The sequence below is a fragment of the Budorcas taxicolor genome, chromosome 11 (assembly GCF_023091745.1).
Source record: "Budorcas taxicolor isolate Tak-1 chromosome 11, Takin1.1, whole genome shotgun sequence".
Lineage (NCBI taxonomy): Eukaryota > Metazoa > Chordata > Mammalia > Artiodactyla > Bovidae > Budorcas > Budorcas taxicolor.
The window spans coordinates 103,163,584-103,190,457 of record NC_068920.1 but is presented as its reverse complement, the minus strand read 5'-3'; the positions used below and the strand labels follow the sequence as shown (position 1 = coordinate 103,190,457).

Here is a 26,874-nt window from a genome sequence, read left to right as displayed (position 1 = left end):
TTCCTGCGTCATATGGTAACACTGTGTTTAACCTTTCTGAGAACTGCCAAACTGTCTTCCAAGGCAACTGTACCATTTTACATGCTCACCAGCGGTACATGAGGGTTTCAATTTCTCTACATTCTGTCAACACCTGTCATTATCTGCCATTTTTTTACAAAAGCCATCGTAGTGAGTGTGAAATGGTATGTCACTGTGCATTTGATTTGCATTTCCCTAATGGTTAATGATAGAGTCTCTTTTCATATGCTTACTGACCAGTTTTATATCTTCTTTGGAGAAATGTCTATTCACATACTGTGCCCATTAAAAAAAAAATAGACTGTTAGTCTTTATCATTGAGTTGTAAAAGTCAAAACGTTGTTTATATATTTTTTTGGGGGGGGAGACAAAAATTCAATTACGTCTCACACATTGCATTTGGTTGGTTGTGTCCTCATTCTCATCTAAAAACAACAATAATGTCTTGGACTTTCAGAAGAGTCCAGCCAGTTTCCTTAATGAATGTCCCACGTTCTGAACTTGTGTTTCCCCTAAATGCTGTTTAAGTTGTACCCCATCTTCTGTATTTCCAAACTAAAGTCTGCATCGAAAGGTCTAAAGGTTTTGGCAAGCATAAATCATCAGGGAAGTTTTTTACCTCAGACTGAATCACATCATTAAAAAAAGAAACAAAACTATAAAAAGGGTCAGTGGACTACCAAATAGTGTAGTACACCCAGGTTTGGATGAAGCAGCTCAGTGTGTAAGTGTTCCACTCAAATGAAACTACTTCATTGAGGCTAGGCACTAGGAAGAGCCACCTTGGTTCATAAAAATTTGCTTACAGTGGTAAAAATGATTAGAAAATTTGCTAACAACAGATTACGAGTTTTAGAAAGTTACAGAACTAAGACGGGGGAAAGAAAGTGAAAGTCGCTCAGTCGTGTCTGACTCTTTGTGACCCATTCTCTAGGCTAGAATACTGGAGTGGGTAGCATTTCCTTTCTCCAGGCGATTTTCCCAACTCAGGGACTGAATCCAGGTCTCCCACATTGCAGGCGGATTCTTTACCAGCTGAGCCACAAGGGAAGCCCAAGAATACTGGAGTGGGTAGCCTATTCCTTCTCCAGCAGATCTTCCCGACCCAGGAATTGAACCTGGGTCTCCTGCACTGCAGGTGGAGAGATTCTGATAAAGCCTCAAACCCAGGAAATCAAACAAGTTAACAACTGACTCAGCGACTTAATCTGTGATATCCTTAATCTAAGCTACCATTTTTATACCAGATTCTTACATGGGGAGTAGGTGTTGAGAGGGAGGTAGACGCAGCAAAGAAACCTACCAGGCACAGAGTACTGAATATAGAAGGGAAAGGTGAGACAACAGAACTCACAAATTCCTACTCAAAATGGTCACATTAAAAATATTCAAAACTATATACAAGAAGAAATAAAAACACTAGGACACCAAAGTAACAAAAATCAACAATAAGAATTAAAGGTCATTCAAGGAAAACTTAGTTTATATAACAACAAAGATTTTAAATATGTTTAGAATGGTCGAAGAGATGAGAATAAGAATTAAAGATTGAATGAATTGATTAAAAAAGTCAAAGACATAAATGAAGTCATAACATCTGTAAAATAAAAAGTGAAAAAAAATGTAAGTATGAAAAAATTTCATTAGAACTCTTATACACAATGCCCACAGACACAAGGATCTTGTAACTATGAGGCAAAAAGAAAATTAGCTGTTGTACAAAAAAGAACAGAGGAGAAATACAGAACTTGGGGAATTCTACTTCAAGTATGGCATTCTAAGTAACCAGATGAACCCTTCCACAGAAAACTATCAGAAAAGCTAGAGAGCCCATTTTAGATGTTTCTCAAGGGATGGGGGCCAGTTCCAGAGATGGCTGACAGTATGAGAAGCTGAGCAGAGCTTTTTAAAGCTTCTTTGAGCTAAGGAGACAAAAACTAGAGTTCAGAAGCCCAAAGAGGAGGGACAAGGTAATGCCCACACTTCAGACTGGGACTTTAAAAGGTCATATGCTAGGGGTAAGGGGGAAAAGGGTAACAAGAAATAGACTAGCCCAGGCAGAAACTGAAAACCACAATTTCAAATTAGTTCAAATTTGAAATTATTAAAATGACCCTGGACTGCTAGTGGCCCAAGGGGGCCTGTCAAAAGTAAAACCCTCTGTGGGAAGAGACCATCCTAGGCCTCAAGTCGCCTTACATTGTCTATATATAATGTCCAGCTCTCACTGAAAAATAATTGAGCCTCTAATATGACAAAACTACATGTTAAAAAAAAAAGAGCAATGTCAGACAATAAAAATGATATATATTCAGATAATGGAATTATGAGGCAGAGACTTTAAACAACTATGCCACAAATACTCAAGGGAAAAAAAAAGGCAAGATTGGGAATTTCAGCAGGGAATAGAAACTCTAAAGCTGGATCAAATGAAAATCCTAAAACTAAAAAATAAAAAAAAAATAAAGTACCTAAAACTATGAACTCAATGACTGACTCATTTAATATCAGATTAGATGACTGAAAGAAAAACAGCAGTGGACTAGAAGAGTGCTCAGAAGAAAATACCCAGAATGAGGCATGAGTAACAAAAGGACACATACAGAAGAGTGTAAGACATGGAGAGTATAGTGAAAAATAGAGCACGTATATATAATTAGAGCCAGAGAAGTGAAAAGATGATGAGCAGAAGTGATATTTAAAGAGGTAATGCTTGAGCCTTTCCTAAAATCAATGAAAGACATCAAGGCAGATTCAAGCTATCTATGAATTCCATTAAAAACAATATAATTAAAAATACATTAAAGCCCAACAAAGTATAACTGCTGGGAAAAAAAGTTGGGGGGGGGGGGTAATCTTGAAAGCAGCCCGAGCAAAAAAAGAGATTCCTTCTGAGGGAGCAAGAGTAAGACAGGGATGACTGAAACTGTCAGAAAGCTGACACAAAAAGGAAGCCCCCAAAAATGTAGGTCCCCCGATGACAATGTTGAGTTAGCATATCTCTAGACTTCCTGTCAACTACAGAATAACTGTGTCTATAGTCCAAAGCACAGAAAGTCAGACACCGTTACTTGTAGCAGAACTACCCATGATATGTTTAATAGGAATTCTAGAAGAGATGGGAAAAGAATAGTGCTCACACAATATTTAAAAACAGGATTGGTCAGAGTTTACCTGAAATAAAGACATGAATCCTCAGATTGGGCACTGTGGGTACCAAGCACAAACAGTGTAGCTGCTGAACAGGAGAATACATATACATACATTAATCTGAACATTTGAACCCAGATTCAATCCCAAAGAAGGGCAATGCCAAAGATGTTCAAACGACTGTACAAACGCACTCATTTCACATGGTAGTAAGATCACGCTCAGAATCCTTCAAACCAGGCTTCAGTAGTATGTGAACCAAGAACTTTCAGATGTTCAAGGTGGGTTTAGAAAATTCAGAGGAACCAGAGATCAAATTGCCAACATTTGTTGGATCGTGGAGAAAGCAAAGGAATTCCAGAAAAACATCTATTTCTGCTTCAATGACTACGCTAAAGCCTTTGATTGTGTGGATCACAACAAACTCTGGAGTACTCTTAAAGACACTGGAATATCAGACCACCTCACCTGTCTCCTGAAAAATCTGTACATAGGTCAAGAAGTTAGAACCAGACATGGAACAATGGACTGGTTCCAAATTGGGAAAGATGTCAGGCCATATATTGTCACCCTGCTTATTTAACTTCTATGCAGCGTACATCATGCGAAATGCTGGGCTGACTGAAACACAAGCTGGAATCAAGATTGCCGGGTGAAATATCAATAACCTCAGATATGCAGATGATACCACTCTAATGGCAGAAAGTGAAGAGGAACTAAAGAGCCTCTTGATGGAAGTGAAAAAGTTGGCATAAAGCTCAACATTCAGAAAACGAAGATCATGGCATGTGGTCCCATCACTTCATGGCAAATAGATGGGGAAAAAGTGGAAACAGTGATAGATTTTCTTTTCTCGGGCTCCAAAATCACTGTGGATGGTGACTGTACCCATGAAATTAAAAGACACTTGCTCCTTGGAAGGAAAGCCATGACCAACTTAAACATCATATTAAAAAGCAGAGACATCACTTTGCTGACAAAGGTCCATATAGTTAAACCTAAAGTTTTCCCAGTAGTCATGTACGTAGGTAAGAGCTGGACCATAAAGAAAGCTGAGGACCAAAGAATACATGCTTTTGCATTGTAGTGCTGGAGAAGACTTTTGAGAGAACCCTGGACTACAAGGAGATCAAACCAGTCAATACTAAAGGAAATCAATCCTGAATATTCATTGGAAGGACTGATGCTGAAGCTGAAGCTCCACTACTTTGGCCACCTGATGCAAAGAGCCAACTCACTGAAAATGACCCTGATGTCAGGAAAGATTGAAGGCAAGAGGAGAAGAGGGCAGCAGAGGATGAGATGGTTAGATAGCATCACTGACTCAATGAACATAAATCTGAGCAAACTCCAGGAGATACTGAAGGACAGGGGAGACTGGCATGCTGTACTTCATAGGGCCGCAAAGAATCAGACATGACTTAGTGACTGAACAACAAAGAGCCTAATAAAGCTGCAGAGAAGGAAGATATCAGGTAAAATTTTGAAAAATGCTAAGGTAAAGTCTGTAAAGAAATAAAAACTAGACTCCATAGAAAAAATTCTGTAGCTTTAAAACTTTGATACCAAACCAGAAAGATACAAAGAAAGTAAATTAGAGGCCAAATTCACCTAGGAACATATATGCAAATATCTTAAAATATTATATTTCAACATTGTATTCTTTTTTAATCAAAATTAAGCAGAGTTCATCCAGAAATGCAAGGATGAGTCAACACTGGACCATTAAGTGATGCAAGAAAACAAACAGTTATAATAAAATAAAAACACAAAATATCCCAACAGATAAAAATAATTTATAAAATTTACTCTCCATAATAAAAATCCAAGCAAGGTAGCAAAATAGAAGTTTGCTGGCTATCTATCAAAAACAAAAAGCAAACATCGTAATTGATAGTAAGACTTGAGAATAATTCCAGTGAAAGCCTGGACCAACAGAAGTTCAGTTCAGTCGCTCTTTCATATCCGACTCTTTGCAACCCCATGGACTGCAGCACGCCTGGCTTCCCTGTCCATCATCAACTCCCGGAGCTTGCTCAAACTTATGTCCACTGAGTCGGTGATGCCATCCAACCATCTCATCCTCTGTTGTCCCCTTCACTTCCTGCCTTCAATCTTTCCCAGCATCAGGGGTCTTTTCCAATGAGTCAGTTCTTCCCATCAGGTGGCCAAAGTATTGGGAGCTTCAGTATCAGTCTTTCCAACAAATATACAGGACTGATTTCCTTTAGGATGGACTGGTTTGATCTCCTTGCAGTTCAAGGGACTCTCAGGAGTCTTCTCCAACATCATAGTTCAAAAGCATCAATTCGTCGTCACTCAGCTTTCTTTATGAGCCAATTCGCACATCCATACATGACTACTGGAAAAACCAGAGCTTTGACTATACAGACCTTTGTTGGCAAAGTAACGTCTCTGCTTTGTAATATGCTGCCAATGTTGATCATAGCTTTTCTTTCAAGGAGCAAGTGTCTTTTAATTTCATGCAGTCACTATCTACAGTGATTTTGGAGTCCAAGAAAATAGTCTCTTGCTGTTTGCATTGTTTCCCCATCTATTTGCCATGAAGTGATGGGACCAGATGCCATGATCTTAGTTTTCTGAATGTTGAGTTTTAAGCCAATTTTTTCATTCTCCTCTTCCACTTTCATCAAGAGGCTTAGTTCTTCATTTTCTGCCATAAGGGTGGTGTCATCTGCATATGTGAGGTTACTGATATTTCTCCTGGCAATCCTGACTCCAGCTTGTGCTTCAGTTAGCCTGGCACTTTGCATAATATACTCTGCACGGAGGTTAAATAAGCAGCACGACAATATACAGCCTTGACATACTCCTTCCCCAATTTGGAACCAGTTCATTGTTCCATATCTGGTTCTAGCTGTTGCCTCTTGACCTTCATACAGGTTTCTCAGGAGGCAGGCAAGGTGGTTGTTATTTCCATCTCTTGGGGAATTTTCCACAGTTTGTTGTGATCCACACAGTCAAAGGCTTTAGCATAGTCAATAAAGCAGAAATAGATGTTCTTCTGGAATTCTCTTGGTTTTTCGATGTTCCAACGGATGTTGGCAATTTGATCTCTGGTTCTTCTGCCTTTTCTAAATCCAGCTTGAACATCTGGAAGTGTTTGGTTCATGCACTGTTGAAGACTAGCTTGGACATTTTCAGCATTACTTTGCTAGAGTGTAAAATAAGTGCAATTGTGCAGCAGTTTGAACATTTTGGGGCATTGCCTTTGTTTGGGACTGGAATGAAAACTGATCTTTTCCAGTCCTGTGGCCACTGCTGAGTTGTCCAAATTTGCTGGCATATTCAGTGCAGCACTTTCACAGCATCACCTTTTAGGATTTAAAATAGCTTAAGCTGGAATTCCATCACCTCATTAGCTTTGTTCGTAGTGATGTTTCTAAGGCCCACTTGAGATGCACTCTAGGATGTCTTACCGTAGGTGAGTGATCACACCATCGTGGTTATCTGGGTCATGAAGATCTTTTCTATATAGTTCTTCTGTGTATTCTTGCCAGCTCTCCTTAATATCTTCTGCTTGTTAGGTCCATACCGTTTCTGTCCTTTATTGTGCCCATCTTTGCATGAAATGTTCCGTTGGTGTCTCTAATTTTCTTGAAGAGATCGCTAATCTTTTCCATTCTATTGTTTTCCTCTATTTCTTTGCATTGATCACTGAGGGAGGCTTTCTTATTTCTCCTTGCTATTCTTCTCAACTCTGCATTCAGATGGATATATCTATTTCTCCTTTACCTTTTGCTTCTCTTCTTTTCTCAGCTATTTGTAAGGCCTCCTCAGACAACCATTTTACCTTTTCGCATTTCTTCTTCTTGGGAGTGGTTCTGATCACTGCCTCCTGTACAATTTTACGAACCTTCATCCAGAGTTCTTCAGGCACTTTGTCTATCAGATAGAATGAAAAGCACAAGCACAGAAAACTAAACTGATCACATGGAGCACAGCCTTGTCTAATTCAATGAAACTATGAACCATGTCATGTAGGGCCACCCAAGAGAGGTCATGGCAGAGAGTTCTGACAAAACATGGTCCACTGGAGAAGGGAATGGCAAGTCACCTTAGAATTCTTTCCTTGAGAACCCCATGAACAGCATGAAAAGGCAAAAAGATATAACACTGAAAGATGAACTCTCCAGATTGATAGTTGCCCAATATGCTACTGGAGAAGAGTGGAGAAATAGCTCAGGAAAGAATGAAGAGGCTGAGCCAAAGCAAAAACAATACCTACTCATAAATATGACCGGTGATGGAAGTAAAGTCCAATGCTGTAAAGAACAACATCGCGTAGGAACCTAGAATGTTAGGTCTATGGACCAATACAAGGATATTGGCTATTTATGCTGGCTTATTTATAAATGACAGGATTGTCAACATGGGATTTAAAAAACTTCAACCAAATCATCAGGGCAAATTAAGAGTCTGACATTAAGCTGGATATAATATCTGTATCTTATAAAGGATAGGGAAGAACTTCATGGAAACTACAATAAAACATTAGACAAGGTAAAAAAGGATAAAATTTTCACCAATTTTACCTTACACAATACTTACGGATGAAAAGACTTACTTATATATAAATGGAATTTCCAATAAAATATAAAGTTCCAATAAAAAATATCCCAGTAAGTCTTTTTATAAAGGCTAAACGTGACAAAAGCAATTACGAAGTACAGCAATGCATGAAGGATTCTGACAAACCAAATATAAAAACTTTTGATAGTGTGGTGTTAGCATAAGTATAGATAAATAGCACAACAGAACATATCACGTGCTGTGTGCTAAGTCACTTGAGTCGTGTCTGACTCTTTGTGACCCCATGGACTGTAGCCCACCAGGCTTCTCTGTTCATGTAATTCTCCAGGCAAGAGTACTGGACTAGGTTGCCATTTTCTCCTCCAGGGATTTTCCTGACCCAGGGATCGAATTGGGGTCTCCTGCATTGCAGACAGATTCTTTACTGTCTGATCCACCAGAAAAGCCAGAAATATAAAACAGATCCTAAATTTTATCATCAGAGAAGTGCAAATTAAATATCATTTCACACACATTAGATTCATAAATACAGTACTATAAAATAACATCAAGAGTTGAAAAAAATATAGAGAAACAGAATACCTTGCTAGTGAAAATGTAAAAATTGGTATACAACCACTTTGAGGAGCGGCATGTAAGAGTCAATAGTTGAAGATAAGCATACCCTTCCAACTAAGTAACTCACCTCTCAGAAAACCTCATGGAAATGTGAACAAGGAGAAAGACACAAGAATGTTTACTGAAAGTAGTAGTAGCTTTAAACAACTAATTCTCTAATATCTGAAACAGAACAAATACAGTTTACTTCTATGTAACAGAATATGTATGCTTAGTCGTGCCTCTCCTGTCACTCCATAGACTGTAGCCTGCCAGGTTCCTCTGTCTGCGGAATTTCCCAGGCAAGGAGCAGGTTGCCATTTCTTCCTCCAGGGAATCTTCCCAACCCAGGGATCGAACTTACATCTCCTGCACTAGTAGACAGATTCTTTACCACTGAGTCACCTGGGAAGCCCCTATATAACAGAATATTCTATGGCAATTAAAACGTACTACAAGAATACATCATTTTATAACGCCTTGCTTTATCATGCTTTGCATATAGTGTGTTTTACAAATTGAAGATTTGTTGCAATCCTGCGTCAAGACAATCTATCTGCGCCATTTTCCCCCCAAACTTTTTAAAATTTTGTATTGGGGTATAGCCAATGGACAATGTTGTGGTAGTTTCAAGTGAAGACCAAAGGGACTCAGCCATACATATACGTGTATCCATTTTCCTCTAAACACCCCTTCCATCCAGGCTGTCTGCGCCAATTTTTTTTTTAAAACAGCATTTGCTCACTTTGTGTCTCTGAGTAACATTTTGGTGACTCTCACAATATTTCAAACTTTTTTGTTATTATTATATTTGTTATGGAAATCAGTGATCTTTAATGTTACTACTCTACTTGTTTTAGGACACCAAGAACTGCACTCATAAAACAGCAAACTGTCAAAATACATGTTGTGTGTGTTCTGACTGCTCCACTGACCAGCCTTTCCTCCAAAGTCTCTCTCTTTGCAGGATCCTCTTATTCTCTGAGACATAAAAATGTTGAAATGAGGCTAATCCACAACCCTACAATGGCCTCTAAGTGTTCAAGTCAAAGGAAGAGTCAAAAATGTCTACATCAAAAGCTAGCAATGAGGGCTTCCCTGGTGGTACAGTGGATAACAATTGGCCTTGCAAGGCAAGGGACAGTAGTTCAATCCCTGGTCGGGGAACTAAGATCTCACATGCTGAGAGGCAACTAAGCCCACACATCTGTGTGCCACAATGAAGATCCTGTGTGCTGCCACACAACTAAGACCTAATACGGCTAACATAAATAGGTAAATATTTTTCTAGAAAAGAAAAAAGTTAGAAATGAATAAGCTTAGTGAGGAAGGCATGCCAAAAGCCAAGATAGGCCAAAGGCTAGGCCTCTTACACCAGTTAGCCAACTTGTGAATACAAAGGAAAAGTTCTTGGAGGATATTCAAAGTGCTACTCCAGTGAACATGTGAATAAGAAAGTGAAACAACCTTATTGCTGATATGACAAAAGTTTTAATAGTCTGGCTACATCAAATCAGTCATTAATATTCCCTTAAGCCAAAACCTAATCCAAAGCAAGGCCCTAACTCTTCAATGCTGTGAAGGATGAGAAAGGTGAGGAAGCTGCCGAAGAAACTTCGGAAGCTAGCAGAGGTTGGTTCACAAGGTTTAAGGAAAGAAGCTGTCTCTCTAACAAGAGAATGCAAGATAAAGCTGCAAGTGCTAATGCAGACACTCTAGCAAGTTATCCATTAATGAACGTGGCAATGCTAAATAATAGATTTTCAACGCAGACAAAAAACAGCCTTTTATGAGAAGAAGATGCCATTTAGGACTTTCATATCCAGAGGGAAGTCAATATCAAGCTTCAAAGCCTCAAAGGACAATCTCTTGTTAGGGGCTAATGCAGCTGGTGACTTGAAGGTGAAACCAATGCTCACTTACCATTCTGAAAATCCTAAGACCTTTAAGAATTATGCTAAATCTACTCTGCCTATGCTGTTATCAGTGGGACAACAAAGTCTCCACAACAGCATAACAACAATATGGTTTACTAAAAATTTTTAAGACCACTGTGCAGACCTCGTGCTCAGAAAAAAAGATTCCTTTCATATTACTGCTCACTGACAACGCAAGTGGTTACCCAAGAGCTGACAGAGGTGTACAAGATTAATGTTGTTTTCATGCCTGCTAACAAACATCCGTTCTGCAGCCCATGGATCAAAGAGGCATTTCAACTTTTAAGTCTGATTTCTAAGAAATAAATTTCATAAGGCTATAGCAGCCATAAATAGTGATTTCCATGATGCACTTGGGCAAAGTAAACTGAAAACCTTTCTGTAAAGTTTTCTTAACAGCACCTTTTAGATGCCATTAAAAACATCTGTGATACCTGGGACAAGTTCAAAATATCAATTTTAACAGGAGTTTGGAAGCAGATGATTCCAATCCTCATGGATGTCTTTGAGCAGCCCCAAAACTTCAGTGAAAAAAGTAACTGCAGATGTGTTGAAAACAGCAAGAGAACTAAAGTGGAGCCTAAAGATGTAACTTTATTGCTGTAACCTCATGATAAGACTTCAATGTGTGAAAAGCTGCTTCTTATGGATAAGCAAAGAAAGTGGCTTCTTCAGATGGCATCCACTCTTGGTGAGGACATGAAGACTGTTGAAATGACAACAAAGGATATAGTCTATTATGTAAATCTAGTTGATAAAGCAGCATGAGAGTTTGAGAGACTTTACTCCAATTTTGAAAGAAGTTCTATTGTAGGTAAGATGCTATCAAATAGGACTGCATGCTACAGAGAAATATTTGAGAAAGGAAGAGTCAACCAATGTGTCAAACTTCACCATTGTCTTATTTTATAAAAATGCCACAACCACTCCAGCCTTCAGCAATGGGGATAAGACTCTCTACCAACAAAAAGATTACAACTGGTTGAAGGCTCAGATGATAGTTTGCAATTTTTTTTAGTAATAAAGTATCTTTAAGGTATGTACATTATTCCTTTAGACAAAATGCTACTGCATAGACTCCAACAGAGTGTAAACATAACACTGGGAAATCAAAAAACTCGTGCGACTTGCTTTACTGCAATATTCCACTTATTGCAGTGGTCTGGAGCCCAATCTGCATTATCTCCCAGGTATGCCTGTACAGCTTATACGAATGAAAAAAATAAAGTTCAAATAATACTTAGCGGAAAAACACTTTGCAAATGATAACATACAGTTTGATATTTATTTAAAGTTTAAAAAAATACTAAATAGTAATACATACATACATATGTAATGCACACACAAACCCAAATACTAAAGTATAAAAACATTGGTGGTGGTGGTTTAGTTCCTAAGTTGTGTCCGACTCTTGCGACCCCCATGGACTGTAGCCCACCAGGCTTCTCTGTCCATGGGACTTCCTAGGCAAGAATATTGTAGTGGGTGGCCATTTCCTCCTCCAACAAAAACATTATGCACAGTAAACACCAAATAGGGACAGTGGTTACTGTAGGAAAGAAGAATGGGAGGGTTGCTCTAATTTTTATTTTGTAAAAGACCTGTGGCAAATCTGGCAAAATGTTACTAACTGCTTAAAGCTGGGAGTTAATACATGAGTATTTATCATCTTAGTCTCTACCAGTTTCTAAATGTTTAACACATTACAATTCACATTTTCTTAAAAAGTGGGGAAATGGTTAATTTTACATAAACAGAACTTAACCAGAAACAAGAATAAAAGTTTGCTCTTCCCAAGAGCAGTCCAAATTTTTAAAGAAAGTCAACCAAAAAAAAAAAAAAAAAAGTCAACCACTCATAAAAAGAGGTAGCAGAAAGTGTCACCCAGCTTAAAAGCATAATTAAACCTTATTACTTATGTGCCTATCATCATTAACTAAAGTAGCAATTGTGCTCAAACATCTTAGTAAAAGATAACAAGATTTCAGAACATAGCAGAAATTCATTCCAGTATGTTCAGGATTTCTATGTAAGGAAACGTACCATAGTAGGTGATCTGACATTCCAGTCTCACCATCTGAATTAAGATGTCCAGATCCACAGACTTCCCTGAGACAAGTCCCACACCCTCCCGGAGAACGAACTTACGGTTACCAGGGGGCGAAGGGTGTGGGGGAGGAATAGAGCGAGAGTCTGGGACTCATACGAACACACTACTGTATTTAGATAACCAACAAGGATCTACCGTATAGCACAGAGAAAGCTGCTTAATATTCTGAAATAACCTAAATGGGAAAAGAATGTGAAAAAGGATACATGTATATGTATAACTGAATCACTTTGCTGTACACCTGAAACTAACACAACACTGTTAGGTTCCAATATAAAATAAAACTATAAAATTTTAAAAAATTAAAAAGAAGTCCAGATCCACCCAACACATATCACACAGGCTGTGAAATTCTCTTTTACTCTATTTTAACCTTATTTGAGTTGTAGATTCATTTAACACTGATTAAAATCAAACAAAAAACCATAGGTCTTGGAAAAAAAAAAAATTACTCGCTATCTAACACACAAAGGCCCCCGTTAGGCCTCAGTTTTGAACTCTCCCGCTTTCAAGTTGCTTTCACAAATCTCTATTCGAAACAAGGCTGGGTTATGCTGGAAAAGAACGCAGAATACAGGCTTGAGTTGTAGTTGCGTAAAAGTGACCTTTTGAGCTTTCACCAACTTGTCGAGAGATAGTTAAAGGCTTTAGAGACTTTGCTCCCTAATAAGAGGGGCTGGGCAAATGTCTCTCTCACCTACAACGGACCGAAAGTCTCTTTAAGGTGGAGATGGTGGGGGGAAAAGAATCAAGCAGTCCCTCAAAGAGAAGGGACACTGAAAAGAGAAAGGTACCTGCCCCTCGCTTCCGAGCACCCACAGCCACACAGGCGCACAGGAACCCCCTGGAAAACATCGCTATCGAGAGCTACCGAATCAGAAACAGCTGTCTGACACCGAAACGACCCCTGCAGACGCCCCGGCTGCACCTCGACCCTCGAAGGGTACGGGTGGGAGCTGGTGGAGAGGGGGAGGGGACGCCTCAGCACCCACAACGGCCTCAACCGCCTCCTCCCAAGTCCGCGCTGCGGCCCACAAAACTTGCGACTTGAAGAATCGCACACTCACTGGAAAGTGGGGCCGGGTCCTGGTCCCGGCCCGGTCCCCGGAATCCGGCGGGTCTCCCAGGGCTTCGGGGGAGGCGGCGGCTGGGACGCCATCTCCGCCTCCTCTCAGCTCCCGCTCGGAACTGGGACTCTCCAGGCCCCGGGACACCGGCCGCTTGAACGCCAGGCACAACTTGCAGAGCGCCGAGCCCTCCACCCGGACCGCCCCTGAAGTCAGGATGTGGCTCGTGGTGCTTTGCTGCTTGGGATTACAGTCTAGGTCTATACCACTAATCCATGGGAAGAAATGCTCTCTTTTTATTTGTCCTAGAAAGAATTTCCATTTTAAACCGAGGATAAGAGTTCATCGATATTCCCGGCAGCGGCTACAGTGCCCCAGACGTCGGAGTCCCACGGAGGCTTCCCTGAGACAAGTCCCACACCCTCCCGGAGTAATGCTCCACGCACTTCTCCCCCCGCGGAAGAGGCAGGGTGTGTTGCGACTGGCCAGGCACTTTGACTGATTTCCTTGCCAACATGCAGGGGAGAGAGAGTTCTCTCAGTCCTCGCGTGAGGGACCTGGTACTTTCGTTCTAAAGCTCTTGTTTCCTCGGGGAACAGAATTGCTAGACTCAATAGGTGCGTTGTCTTTAGTCTTCCCCGTTCTCTCGGAGGGCTGGAAGGGGTTAAATTTCAGGCTCCGGCGTCCTGGGAGAAGGTGAGGCTAGGAGGTCTGAGGTGAGGGGTTGCGGACTGGGTGCCGGAGAGGTGTGGGTGGAGGGGATCGTTGCCTTCTTTCTGGAGAGGCTTTGATAGCAAGGAGGGGTGCGTGAGAAGTTTTTGCGATCTGAGTGAAGGGGAGAAGGGCTTGCTTGGTTGGCCGAAGACTCGAGGTTAGACCTGGGGATGAACTTTCCAGAAATTAGATTCCACTGCAGAGCGTATCGGTAGCGCGATGCAGTTACGAGCACCTCCTTATTTAAAAATCCACACCCCACCCCACAAAACGAATGACCCCCTTCTGTATGAAAATGAGTTTTAAAAGATCCCAGGATGTGAGACTCAGGCTGGGTATTTTCCTGCTCCTTTGCCATAAATAGTTTCTGTAATCGTCGGAGATAGGAAGAGAAAATTCATCCTCTCCTCTAGTAAACCAGGGACCGGGCGAGTTACCGCTGGTTTGTGGAGAAGAGACTCTAAGGATCCTGACACCTGGGAAGAGGTTCTGTTCCAATATGTTCCAGTTCTTTGTGTACACACGTAAACTAAAAGCAAATATCTTGAAGGCAGCCAACAATGACAACCTTACAACACGGGATGTATTTCTCAAAGCTTGCGTTCAAAGATAATAAATCTAATATACAATAACTGATTTCTCATGTTTTATGAAATCCTATCATTTCAGCGCTGTACATTTGAAACCAAATTTAAGGCACAGCGTATTTTCTCCCAATAGTGTTAACGTGCTTGGGAAGTCGCTAGATGGTTGCCAGATGAAAATGATCTAGAGAAGTTTCTAAATCCACTAACATGCAGGTCAGGAAGCAACAGTTAGAACTGGACATGGAGCAGACTGGTTTCAAATAGGAAAAGGAGTACGTCAAGGCTGTATATTGTCACCCTGCTTATTTAACTTATATGCAGAGTACATCATGAGAAACGCTGGACTGGAAGAAACACAAGCTGGAATCAGGATTGCCGGGAGAAATATCAATCACCTCAGATATGCAGATAACACCACCCTTATGGCAGAAAGTGAAGAGGAACTAAAAAGCCTCTTGATGAAAGTGAAAGAGGAGAGTGAAAAAGTTGGCTTTAAGCTCAACATTCAGAAAACAAAGATCATGGCATCCGGTCCCATCACTTCATGGGAAATAGATGGGGAAACAGTAGAAACAGTGTCAGACTTTTCTGACACTGGGGATAGGGGGCAGGAGGAGAAGGGGACGACAGAGGATGAGATGGCTGGATGGCATCGCTGACTCGATGGACGTGAATCTGAGTGAACTCCGGGAGATGGTGATGGACAGGGAGGCCTGGCCTGCTGCGATTCATGGGGTTGCTGAGCTGGACACGACTGAGCGACTGAACTGAACTGAACATAATTATAGAAGAGGGTTTTGTTCTGCTGTTTAAGACCTCTTCAAATTACTCAAGTCGGGAGGTTTCCTAATTCTGAACAGGTTTGAGAATTTTTTACAGCTAAGAAATTATGATGTGTCATTTATTGACTTGCGTGATACTTTCATTCTAGTCAGCCCACTAGAGGAACAAACTCTTTAAGCCAAAGGAAAGGTAAAACACATTTTAACAAAGAGTAAAGTCTCCAGGGAAACCTTTGGTACAAAGTGTCCTTTTAAAACATCACTCATGGATTTATTTTTTGGTCAGGAGGGTTTATTTGTTTCTCTTTTTAGTTAAAGCTTAATTCTCAATTAAATGAAATCCTTAACCTTAGCTAATGGAAAGGAGGAGAAAAGATGAAGGGGCAAGATAGAAACAATTTCTCTGTGAGGCCAGTGCATCAGGGATACACTTTAAATGCTGACAATCAGCTTCTTAAAGAATGCCAACCTGTTCTCAGCACCAAACTCTTAGATTAAATGGGCTGGGGGAAGAGAGTCAGATCTTTTGTAAATAATGGTCACACAGAGCTTCATTTTGTAATGAGTGTTCTCCACATATTCTTTACTTTCCAAGCTCCAATTTACTTCAGTTCAGTTCAGTTCAGTCGCTCAGTCGTGTCAACTCGTTGCGACCCCATGAATCGAAGCACGCCAGGCCTCCCTGTCCATCACCATCTCCCGGAGTTCACTCAGACTCACTTCCATCGAGCCGGTGATGCCATCCAGCCATCTCATCCTCTGTCATCCTCTTTTCCTCCTGCCCCCAATCCCTTCCAGCATCAGAGTCTTTTCCAGTGAGTCAACTCTTTGCATGAGGTGGCCAAAGTACTGGAGTTTCAGCTTTAGCATCATTGCTACTGCTACTGCTAAGTTGCTTCAGTCATGTGTGACTCTGTGCGGCCCCATAGACGGCAGCCCACCAGGCTTCCCCGTCCCTAGGATTCTCCAGGCAAGAACACTGGAGTGGATTGCCATTTCCTTCTCCAATGCACGAAAGTGAAATATGAAAGTGAAGACACTCAGTCGTGTTCGACTCTTAGTAACCCCATGGACTGCAGCCTACCAGGCTCCTCCGTCCATGGGATTTTCCAGGCAAGAGTACTGGAGTGGGGTGCCATTGCCTTCTCCTTAGCATTATTTGGCAACCCTAAATCAGTGTTTCTCAATCTGGGTGTCTGAAAGTTCTCACTGGTGTGTCCAGACAGACCTGATTTCCTTCCCTGCCTCTCCCTTCCGACTGCATATATTTAACTGAATTAGAACCCAGCCACAGGCAATCTGTTGTTTGTAGTCTTGCCTGCTCAACTGATTTTTATGGTGGAGAATTCCATAGAACTATCTACCTGTCTTCATTATTTTCTATCAAGGATCTGCTCTTGATAAGTGGCCACAAACATTTAGAAACTTGCATTTAGTAGTGGGTTTAAAAGGTTAGAAAACATAAACTGATTCTAAGAGTCACATCTTCATAGTAAGCAGTTGGTAAGAGCTTCACTCTCCCACTAATATTAAGCAAGTTCGTTTGAATTATGACATTGCACAAATTAAAGGTGCCAGTCTTTTATCAGTACCTCAGTACCATTACCATGCAATTATGGTTTTATAAAACATCACTAGTTCCTCATTTTAAATTAATGTAAGCTGATTAATTAATCAGAAGACCCTGCCCCCAAGAAGAATGATTTCATAATTTAATTTTTATTACCCCTCCTTCCAAGCAACAAGAGCCCATTCTCTATGCAGTATTTACTTCTAAGTGAGTTTTTTCAAATTGAAAAGTAGTAAGTTGTTTTAGACAACAATTACTCTGAAATATTTTGCATTTAATTCATTTTTGTTGGACTTTTTACTTGTGTATGGAAAGAATAGATTGTTCTCACTTTGCTAATAGTTGGTTGTTTTTTTGTTATTTCATCAGAGTAAAATTGACATTTTTGAATCTACTGACCATTTCATTTTGAATACTTGTCTGCTTAACTATCATTAAGGACAGTCAGGTATTACATAACATAGAATGATCTGATTGTTTTTTCTAGCAAAAATATAAAATGTTTATTTTTGGCTGTATGGGTCTTCATTGCTGCACCTGCTTTTCTCTGGTTGTGGCAAGTGGGGACTGCTCTCTTGTGGCACGTGGGCTTAGTTGCTTCGCAGCAAGGCGAATCTTCCTGGATCAGGAATCAAAACTGTGTCTCCTGCATTGGCAGGCAGATTCTTTACCACTGAACCATCAGGGAAACCGCTAGCAAACTCATTTTTTATTTCTAAGAGGAAAGTTGATCGAATTTACTACTCTGTGTTCTCAAACAATACTGAATGTACAAAATAAAAAGCAAAATTACAGTCTCTATTCTTGTTTTCATTATCCTCCTCAGAGACAACCATATTTTATTTGTTTTTTCTTTTGATTGATTTAGTTATGTTGATGCACTTATCATAATCTAGAATGTTGAATCCTCGACGACTAGAAACTTTTACCTGATCCATCTAACAAATTGCCTTCAAGTTTGTGTTTCAATATGTATGTAATGAAAGCAATGTTATTGGAGAGTACCAAATAGTGATTTCCAAATATGAACTTTTTATCCTTAAAGAGTCTTATCCTTAAAGGTGACCATATATTTGTCTATGAAAGTAAAGCACAAAAGATGCTCATTAGTTTTACTTATTTTCTTTTCTAGTTGCAGTTACTGAATATGTTTCCTCTGACTGTGGAAAACAAGCATGTGGCCCAGTTGTTGCTCAGTACTGGTACCTGTCCAAGATGTATCTTCAGATTCTGTGGTGTGGATTTTCATGCACCATACAAACTTCCCTACAAGGTATTTTCTTTCTTTCTAAAGTTAAGAAAGGGTCTCTATTTTTAAAGTCAGTAGCTGTGTATTTGAGAGCAAGTATCTTCATTAAAAAACTGTAATGAAATAATTACTGATAATGATAATTTTATAATTTCCATTACTATGTAAATGTAAGTTCCTTCTTAAGTGATTATGTGTAGCATTTAATGTAGTAGGAGCTTTGTGGAACAATTCCCTGGTACATTTAATGTTTGCATAGACCTTTCCTAAAGACTATCTAGACAGAATATCACAAAATAGTGTTTCTCACCAGATTTTAGTAAAATATAACAGAAGTGGGTGAAAGCATTATGAGTTTGGTTGCCTTTTTTTCTTTTTCTGTTTACCACTTGCATTTACAAATAGGGGTACTTGTAACTTTCTAGAAGTAAATGCTTATCATCTATCATCACTTGCTGCTATTCATAACAAAAAAGTAATATACTGAGGTCTTTGATATTTATGGTAATATAAGAGAGCTTTGACATTTTATAGAATATTTCATATAAGATATATAACATTTTGTGAAATATATTTTACTCCAATAGTGATGTTCATTTAAGAGGCAGATAGTAATTATCTATGTATATAAATATGTACTTATATAAGCAGTACAAATTCACACACATGCATGCCTGCACGCTCAGTTTCCTATAATTAAAAAAAAAATTTCCCAGGGACTTCCCTGGCTGTCTAGTGGTTAAGAATCTGTGCTTCCATTTCAGGGGGCATGGGTTCAATCCCTGGTTGGGGAACTGAGATCCCACATGCTGCACATGGCACAGACAGAAAAAAAATTTCCCAGGAGTTAGCAGCAGCAGTCATTCCTTCTATGTATTAATCGTTTCTATTATCTTGGAAATTAGAAATTATGTCCAGTATTCATATACAGTTTTATATGTCAAGTGCTCATATAATCCTCATAATAACCTATCAGGTAAGTACATACTATGGTTGTCTCTATTTTCAGATGACGAAACTGAAACACAGAGAGGTTAAACAACCTGCCCAAAGTTACACAGCTATTAAGTGAGCAAGCTAGGATATGAACTGTCTGTCTGAATCCAAAGCCTAGAATTTGGAGCTAGAAGACATGGATTTGAACCCCAGTTCCACCACTTTCCAGCTTCAGTTTTCTCCTCTGTAAATGGGATTGATGATAACATCCACCTCACAGGATTTTAAGGGACAATATCTAATAACGTATGTGAAAACACTTTGAAAACTGAAAATGGTACATATGCTATGATAACTAATAAATATATCTGTATCATTTATATGCATAGTAACTACAAAGTAGTAAGATTGAGTTTATGTAACTCTCTTCAATTATTTTCAGATACATTGTTTTATACATATGTTGTAAGTTTTGCATAGAGACTTAGTGTTACCAACTAATATATCATTTTATGTAAATAAACATGAAAATATCTGAGGACTTTATTGGGTAAATATACTTATATTTTGGTATTTTCTAATCATGTCATATATGTGCACATACATATTAATATATCTGTACAATCTTTATTGACATTATAGATCTTAGGTAATAATAAACATATTTGTGTGGGCCATAATATACCTGTATGTGTATATATGTATGAGTACATATTTCTCTGTTAAAGATTTAATAGGAAAACTATTTAATGTCTTAATAAAATGAATTAAATTTGTTTGAGTGAAAGATTTTTCCCTTTGGAGTCAGTAAATTGTAATGTGAGTCAATTTCAAAGGGATATTTATTCAGCAACTGAATAATATCTGCCTAATTTAGACAAAAGACAGCAAAAAAGACACAGATGTGTATAATGGACTTTTGGACTCTGAGGGAGAGGGAGAGGGTGGGATGATTTGGGAGAATGGCATTGTAACATGTATACTATCATGTAAGAATCGAATTGCCAGTCTGTGTTCAACACAGGATACAGCATGCTTGGGGCTGGTGCACAGTGATGACCCAGAGAGATGTTATGGGGAGGGAGGTGGGAGGGGGGTTCATGTTTGGGAACGCATGTACACCCGTGGTGGATTCATGTCAATGTATGGCAAAACCAATACAGTATTGTAAAGTAAAATAAAGTAAAAATAAAAATTAAAAAAAAAAAAACAGAAGAAAAGTCCTCTGAATATTTAGATGAGTGGAATGTCTGAAATATGAGAATGTTTGAAACCAGTGCCACAATTTACATTCCGATACTAAGAATGATAAAAATTAGGGAAACCAGAATGTAGTAAAGAGCTTTTTTCAATAATTGCCTCTTAGTGGTATGTAATTATGATGTCAAATTTCAGCATTGCCAGCATCTGTTTACCTTTGTGTAGTTGATTGCCTTGAAATTATTTTTACTTAGTAGACTTTTAATCTAATTTTTTAGATTTCATATTAAACATTGTACACATGAGATTTTCATGGTTGTGAGATTATTAAATAACCTAACATGAATGGAAATTCAGTTTGCATTTCTACTTGTTAATAATTAGAATTGAAGTTTTTTGTTTTGTTTGTTTGTGTTGCTGAAATTAGCAAGTGAATGATCATTCATCAATCAAAACAGAACTACAAATCAAATTAGTAAATTTGTTAATGGAGCTTTTCCATCTCAGATTTAAGAATTTAGTTCCACTGATGTATGAAACCCTTTTGAAAAAATATTCACACACATATTATAGGAACTAGGTAAATCTCTTCTAAATTCTCCTGAAAGCCAGTGCTGGTTAATAAAACAAACTGTTGCTCCAGAATTGATGTAAATCAGCATTGTATAAGTCTATGAGATATCATAATTTTCATTCCTGTTAAGGATATTGTCAAAGAGTCATTATATTTTCTTTTTAATTAACTTTTCAGGAGTTGCTCAGTGAACTACAAAAATTTCTGGAAGCTGAAGAAGATGAATTAGTTTCTGAAATTCCAAACCCACCTCCTAAGAAAATTCGACTCCAGGAACCAGAAGATCAGATTGATGGGATGGACAGTCTGAGTCAAAATGGAGAGGGAAAGCTCTCAGTGACTGAAGATGGAAGCAGTTCTTCCAAGAACTCGAATTTAAATGTATGCAATGTATGCCTAGGAATTCTTCAAGATTTCTGTGAAAAAGAGTTCATTAAAAAGGTACACTGTTTTTTTTTTATTAATGTGTAATATATAAAGATTTTCTATTCTAAGGCCTGTATCCAAAGGAAGAATGCCATTCATTTTAACTTGTTTCACACAAATGGATCATTGGAATATTTTCTTAATTTTTTTAAAAAACGAAGTCTACTATTCTCAAATTACCTTTTTATCAACATGTCTGAAAAAAATCAATGAAGTATCTATTCATGTATTTCTGTTATGAGTGCTGTTTAATTGAACAAAATATGGCAGTTTCCCTTTTGCTGTTTAACATAGCTAAGGAGTTAGAGAAACAGTTCTTTTTGAGACCTCTCCATGTCTAGAAAAGATGAGTATTACAGCTTTGTGAAAGGTACATGATTGAAGGTGAGATTGCTTTTTGTTGCCAGGTGTTAAGAGTGCCTATTTGGCTTTATTTTGTTTAAAACACTTTCTGAATTATCAGGTGACTTAATAGAAAAGTATTTTGACATTCGATAGATTGTTCTGCAGGTCAGTCCTGGCTCTTTTGGTGCCTCGTGATATCAAATATTTGATTTCAGGGTGTTTCTGAGAGTTTCCTACTCAAAAGTTTAGAAGTTTTGCAGTGCTGTCTCTTGGACCAAAAATTCAAGTTATGAAGATTCCTATAAGATTTTCAGCAATTATTAGAAATCTGTATAACACTTTTTTTATGAAATAAAAAATACTTTCTATGTAATACTTTTTTAGGTGTGCCAAAAGGTTGAGGCCTCTGGGTTTGAATTCACCAACTTGGTATTGTCAGTCTCCTTCCCACCGCAGCTATCTGTAAGAGAGGTAAGGTCATTTACATTCATAAAACAATAGGTGAAGTATGCAACAGAATTCCTAAAAAATAGGGAAGTATAAATATTCCTTACCATCTTATGTTTTCACAGTTTGTGTATTTATTGAATGACTGAAAGCATTATATAATTATAAATGTTTAATAATGTTGAGTGAATGAATGAAAAAAGGAACTATTGGTTCAAGTTAGTCTATCCCTCACAGGATTGCCATCTTTTTTAAAGGTCCTTATTCAGTAGCGACATTCATTGAGCATTAGCTCTGTGTGAGACATGGTGGTCAAAGAGATTTAACCAGGACTTCAGAGATCTTTGGGGCTTCCCTCTCAGTTGGTAAAGAATCTGCCTGCAATGCAGGACAACCCAGTTCAATTCCTGGGTTGGGAAGATCCTCTGGATAAGGGATAGGTTACCCACTCCAGTATTCTTACGCTTTTCTTGTGGCTCAGCTGGTAAAGAATCTGCCTGCAATGCAGGACAACCCAGTTCAATTCCTGGGTTGGGAAGATCCTCTGGATAAGGAGTAGGTTACCCACTCCAGTATTCTTACGCTTCTCTTGTGGCTCAGCTGGTAAAGAATCTGCCTGAAAAGTGGGAGACCTGGGTGTGATCCCTGGGTTAGAAAGATCCCCCAAAGAAGGGAAAGGCTCCCCAGTATTCTGGCCTGGAGAATTCCATGGACTGTATAGTCCATGGGGTCATAAAGAGTCTGACATGACTGAGTGACTTTCATTACTACTACTACTACTCAGAGATCTTTGGGGCCAAATGTATGTGTTTTATAATGGTCCTAGGCTAAGGTCATTTTAATTTTGATGAGCCTTCTCTTCCAAAGTAAAATATAAAAAGGTGACACCTCTTTTAGTCAATGGAAAAATGGAGAGAAAGTACTTTATTTTAACTTTTTTTCTTTAGTAAGTGAAAAAAATAATAGCAGGCATTATCGTGACATTCCTGTGTGTAGAAACTGATGTGAAAACAAAGCTATCTTTCCTAAAACTGTTAAATGTAGCATAGAGAGAATGACCTTTGTAATCTTAACTTAAAACGAGCTGTAAACACAACCATTTGTATGTATGAAGTATCTTTTCCCCAAGAATCCCAAAACTTCACCTTCGTCTGTACCATCACTTTCTTTGGGTGAGTATGTTTATTAGCCATACTTCAACAACTTAAGACTTGTTGAAGCTGAATAAATGATAGAGAAGAGGTGGGATGTGAAGAAGAGGAGAGTGATTTTCAGTAGTATCTCTGCTGATGACAAGATAACAGAGCAAATGGAAGAGTAAAGGGGATGCTGATGTGATACCAAGGTTCATGAACACTTAAAGTGATTTTCTAGTCAGTCATCAATGCATTTCTCACTGATCGGTCCAATTCTGGTAGAGAAAAACAGACTTTGAAAAGCTAACTGACTGACAAAAAGTTTCAGTATTTGAGTAACAGAGATAGGAAAAGAAATATATTTTCTAAGTGTGGTTATATATCTTGCTACCAACCTCTTCATCTGAATGTTTATATTTTTACATTAAAATTTGTAGTGTCCGTTTTTACCAAATACGTGATTTTTTTAACACTCTTAACTTAATATCTGTTGAATACTTATGAAGTATTTATATTCCATATTAGAAATAGAAGATGCTTCTTTAAATAAAAAGTAGAATTATTCTTCATAAACTCTTCTTGCTTTTTATAATTGATTTTTAATCATTAAACTCTTAGCAGAAATATATAACTAGCCCAATTATTGGGGAATTAATACATTAATACATTTAATGTATTAATACATTTCCACAGTTTAGTGTATAAAGTTTTTCCTTTGTATTAATGAGTAATATATTTTTACCCATATTTTCTTAAGAATGATAACTATTCACAAGTTTGCAGTATACTGTTTTTGCAACCCAGATATTTTCAGCAAATCATGTTTATGGTTCACTGTGTCATTTTCTTTTATTATTCTGTTTTGATACTTACTTTTATTGCTATCTCTTATTACTTCTTTGGACTTGAGTTATGTTTTATTAGCCAAGTGGGATATAAATTGCTTTTCAAACTAGTTAACTTGTTTGTTACTCGACCCAATTTAAACAAACTATACATCTTCAGAATATTCTTGTATTTTAAACATAAATTTTGTGCATCTCGATTGCCGTGTTTCTTCTATGTTGTCAGCTTAGATCTTATAAAACTTGGAACTTATTTGTCTGTATCTAAAATTAACTATTAACCTATGTGCTATTCACTGATGCTGGTTATCTCATAATTCATGTTGGAATATACAATTGAGTCAGTTGAAATCATTCACCTTTTTTCCTACTTCTAAAGAAGAAAATTATGATCACAGATAAATTGATTTGAAAGCAAAGAATTTTTCATTAGCCTGGTGGTATTTATTATATTTTACAGAAGAACCTAGGAAAGGGATGAGCTTAAATAAAGAATTTTTTTTTAATTAAAAATCAAACTGTTAAATTTATATTCACTCTTCCATATTTCTGGCCCTACCAGTTCCTTTCTGGCTAAGCTATAGTTTTAGCTTATCATCATTATAAAAGCACTAATTTAAAAGCTCTGGAAGAAAAACTTGCATCTAGTATAATCACCATCATGTTCACTGAGTTTGGGAGAATATGGAGGGAGGGATGGAGTACAGTTCCTGTACATGTTTTCCTAGGAACTAGCTGGACTAGTTGGTCTGGTCAGGACAGTTATAGACTAGCATTGCTAAAGAGTGGAAAAACAAGTGATGAACTGACAAAAACACCTGTTAGACATCAAGTAAAACATGATAACGGAATAAATGGAGACCGTATCCAGGGATTCACAGAAGATAACAATATGGAAGCTAGTTGGATATAATACTTAGATGCTCCAAAGCCTCCATCAGATCAGATCAGATCAGATCAGTTGCTCAGTCGTGTCCGACTCTTTGCAACCCCATGAATTGCAGCACGCCAGGCCTCCCTGTCCATCACCAACTCCTGGAGTTCACTTCATAACAGCATACAAAATTTGGATGATAAAGTTGGTTGTAAGAGAAAGTAAGAAATATCTCTTAGCTATCATGGTGACTTTCTGAAATTGGCCTTACCACTTGAATGTAACTATGGAAGGATTTTTTTTTTTTTTTGCAAGATTCAGATTTGTTTAAAGGAGAGATGTAATATTGTGATGTGGCAAGAAATTATGTACATGCATTGAGATCTGAGATCCTGCAAGTGGAAGGATGCTGAACACCCAGAGAAGCATAAAAAGAGAAACAGCATCAATGACAGGAGTGGAACTGTGTTGTATGTCCCTTGGTCAAGGCCAGAAGTGATGAGTTGCACACATGAAGAGAGTCATGAAAGTATGCAGTACTGTGAGGGACTTTTGGTGTTAAGGCACTTGGTGGAAATCACAATTTAAGGCACATTGTCTTGACAACTTTTGAATTGGAACAGTTTACTTTCTTAAAGTAGTTGTTCTCAAACTTTGATGTGCATAGGAATCAGTTTCCTAGGCCCCATCCCCAGGGATTCTGATACAGTAGGTGAGTGGGACGCATGAATTTGCATTTCTAACAAGCTCCTGGGCAATGTTGGTGCTGCTATAAGGACCACACGTTGAGAACCACTGCTCTAAAGGATAATGGGGGAACTAATCTACTCCTAAGTGAAAAAACCTTTTAAAATTTGTATTCCTGATAGGATGGGAGAAGTAGGCGTAATTAGAATATATACTAGACTTTTGATATGTAGACTTCAAACAGTTAAGAGGAAAAGGCAGTCAAGGAAAAACTGGCATAGGAATCTGGGCTGGAAAATAAAAGGATTGGGAAATTCAAAGAAAGTGCAATTCAGATTTTAGTTAAAGCCAGATTATCCGTGTGAGTTCCCTGGCAGTCCAGGTATGAAGATTTGTGCTTTCATTACCATGGCCTGGGTTCAGTTCCTGGTTGGGGAACTAAGATTCTGTAAGCCATGCTGCTGCTGCTGCTAAGTCGCTTCAGTCGTGTCCAACTCTGTGCGACCCCATAGACGGCAGCCCGCCAGGCTCCCCCATCCCTGGGATTCTCCCTGGAGTGGGTTGCCATTTCCTTCTCCAATGCATGAAAGTGAAAAGTGAAAGTGAAGTCACTCAGTCATGTCCGACTCCTAGCGACCCCATGGACTGCAGCCCACCAGGCTCCTCCATCCATAGGATTTTCCAGGCGAAAGTACTGAATGGGGTGCCATTGCCTTCTCCGTGCAAGCCATGAGGCATGACCAAAAAAAAAAGCAAATTACCCCAACCAATAAAATAATGTTTACGGAGAAAAGTACATCCCGATGAAGAAAAAATGGAGGCTATCTTCTCTCACTTTCTGTGTGTGTGTGTATAAACATTTGTATTTATATATTTGTTTGACTTTTTTCTTTGATAAGTTTCAGAAGTAATAAGACTAACCTAATGAATCGTATGTGTGTATTATCCAACTCCAACAGTTAATTTGTTTTTATTTTACCAGCCTGAGATCAATTTTTAAAAAATATAGAAAAGGTGAAGTCAAATTAAGGCAAATGTAGAAGGAGGCTTAGATCTATAATAATAG

General features: G+C 38.5%; 2 protein-coding genes across 2 annotated transcripts in view; one reads left to right on the top strand and one right to left on the bottom strand.

The window, feature by feature from the left end:
• The window catches only part of PEX13 (peroxisomal biogenesis factor 13), a 32,145-nt gene extending 18,592 nt beyond the window's left edge, over positions 1–13,553 (bottom strand). The window contains exon 1 of the mRNA XM_052649279.1: positions 13,437–13,553. Within this exon, the coding sequence (XP_052505239.1) occupies positions 13,437–13,528 (92 nt within the window). The 5' untranslated portion in view covers positions 13,529–13,553. The remainder of the gene's footprint in view (positions 1–13,436) is intronic.
• Positions 13,554–18,221: 4,668 nt separating this feature from the next.
• PUS10 (pseudouridine synthase 10) overlaps positions 18,222–26,874 on the top strand; it is a 73,230-nt gene continuing 64,577 nt past the window's right edge. The window contains exons 1-3 of the mRNA XM_052649462.1: positions 18,222–18,362; positions 21,226–21,489; positions 22,204–22,290. Of these exons, the coding sequence (XP_052505422.1) occupies positions 18,237–18,362; positions 21,226–21,489; positions 22,204–22,290 (477 nt within the window). The 5' untranslated portion in view covers positions 18,222–18,236. The remainder of the gene's footprint in view (positions 18,363–21,225; positions 21,490–22,203; positions 22,291–26,874) is intronic.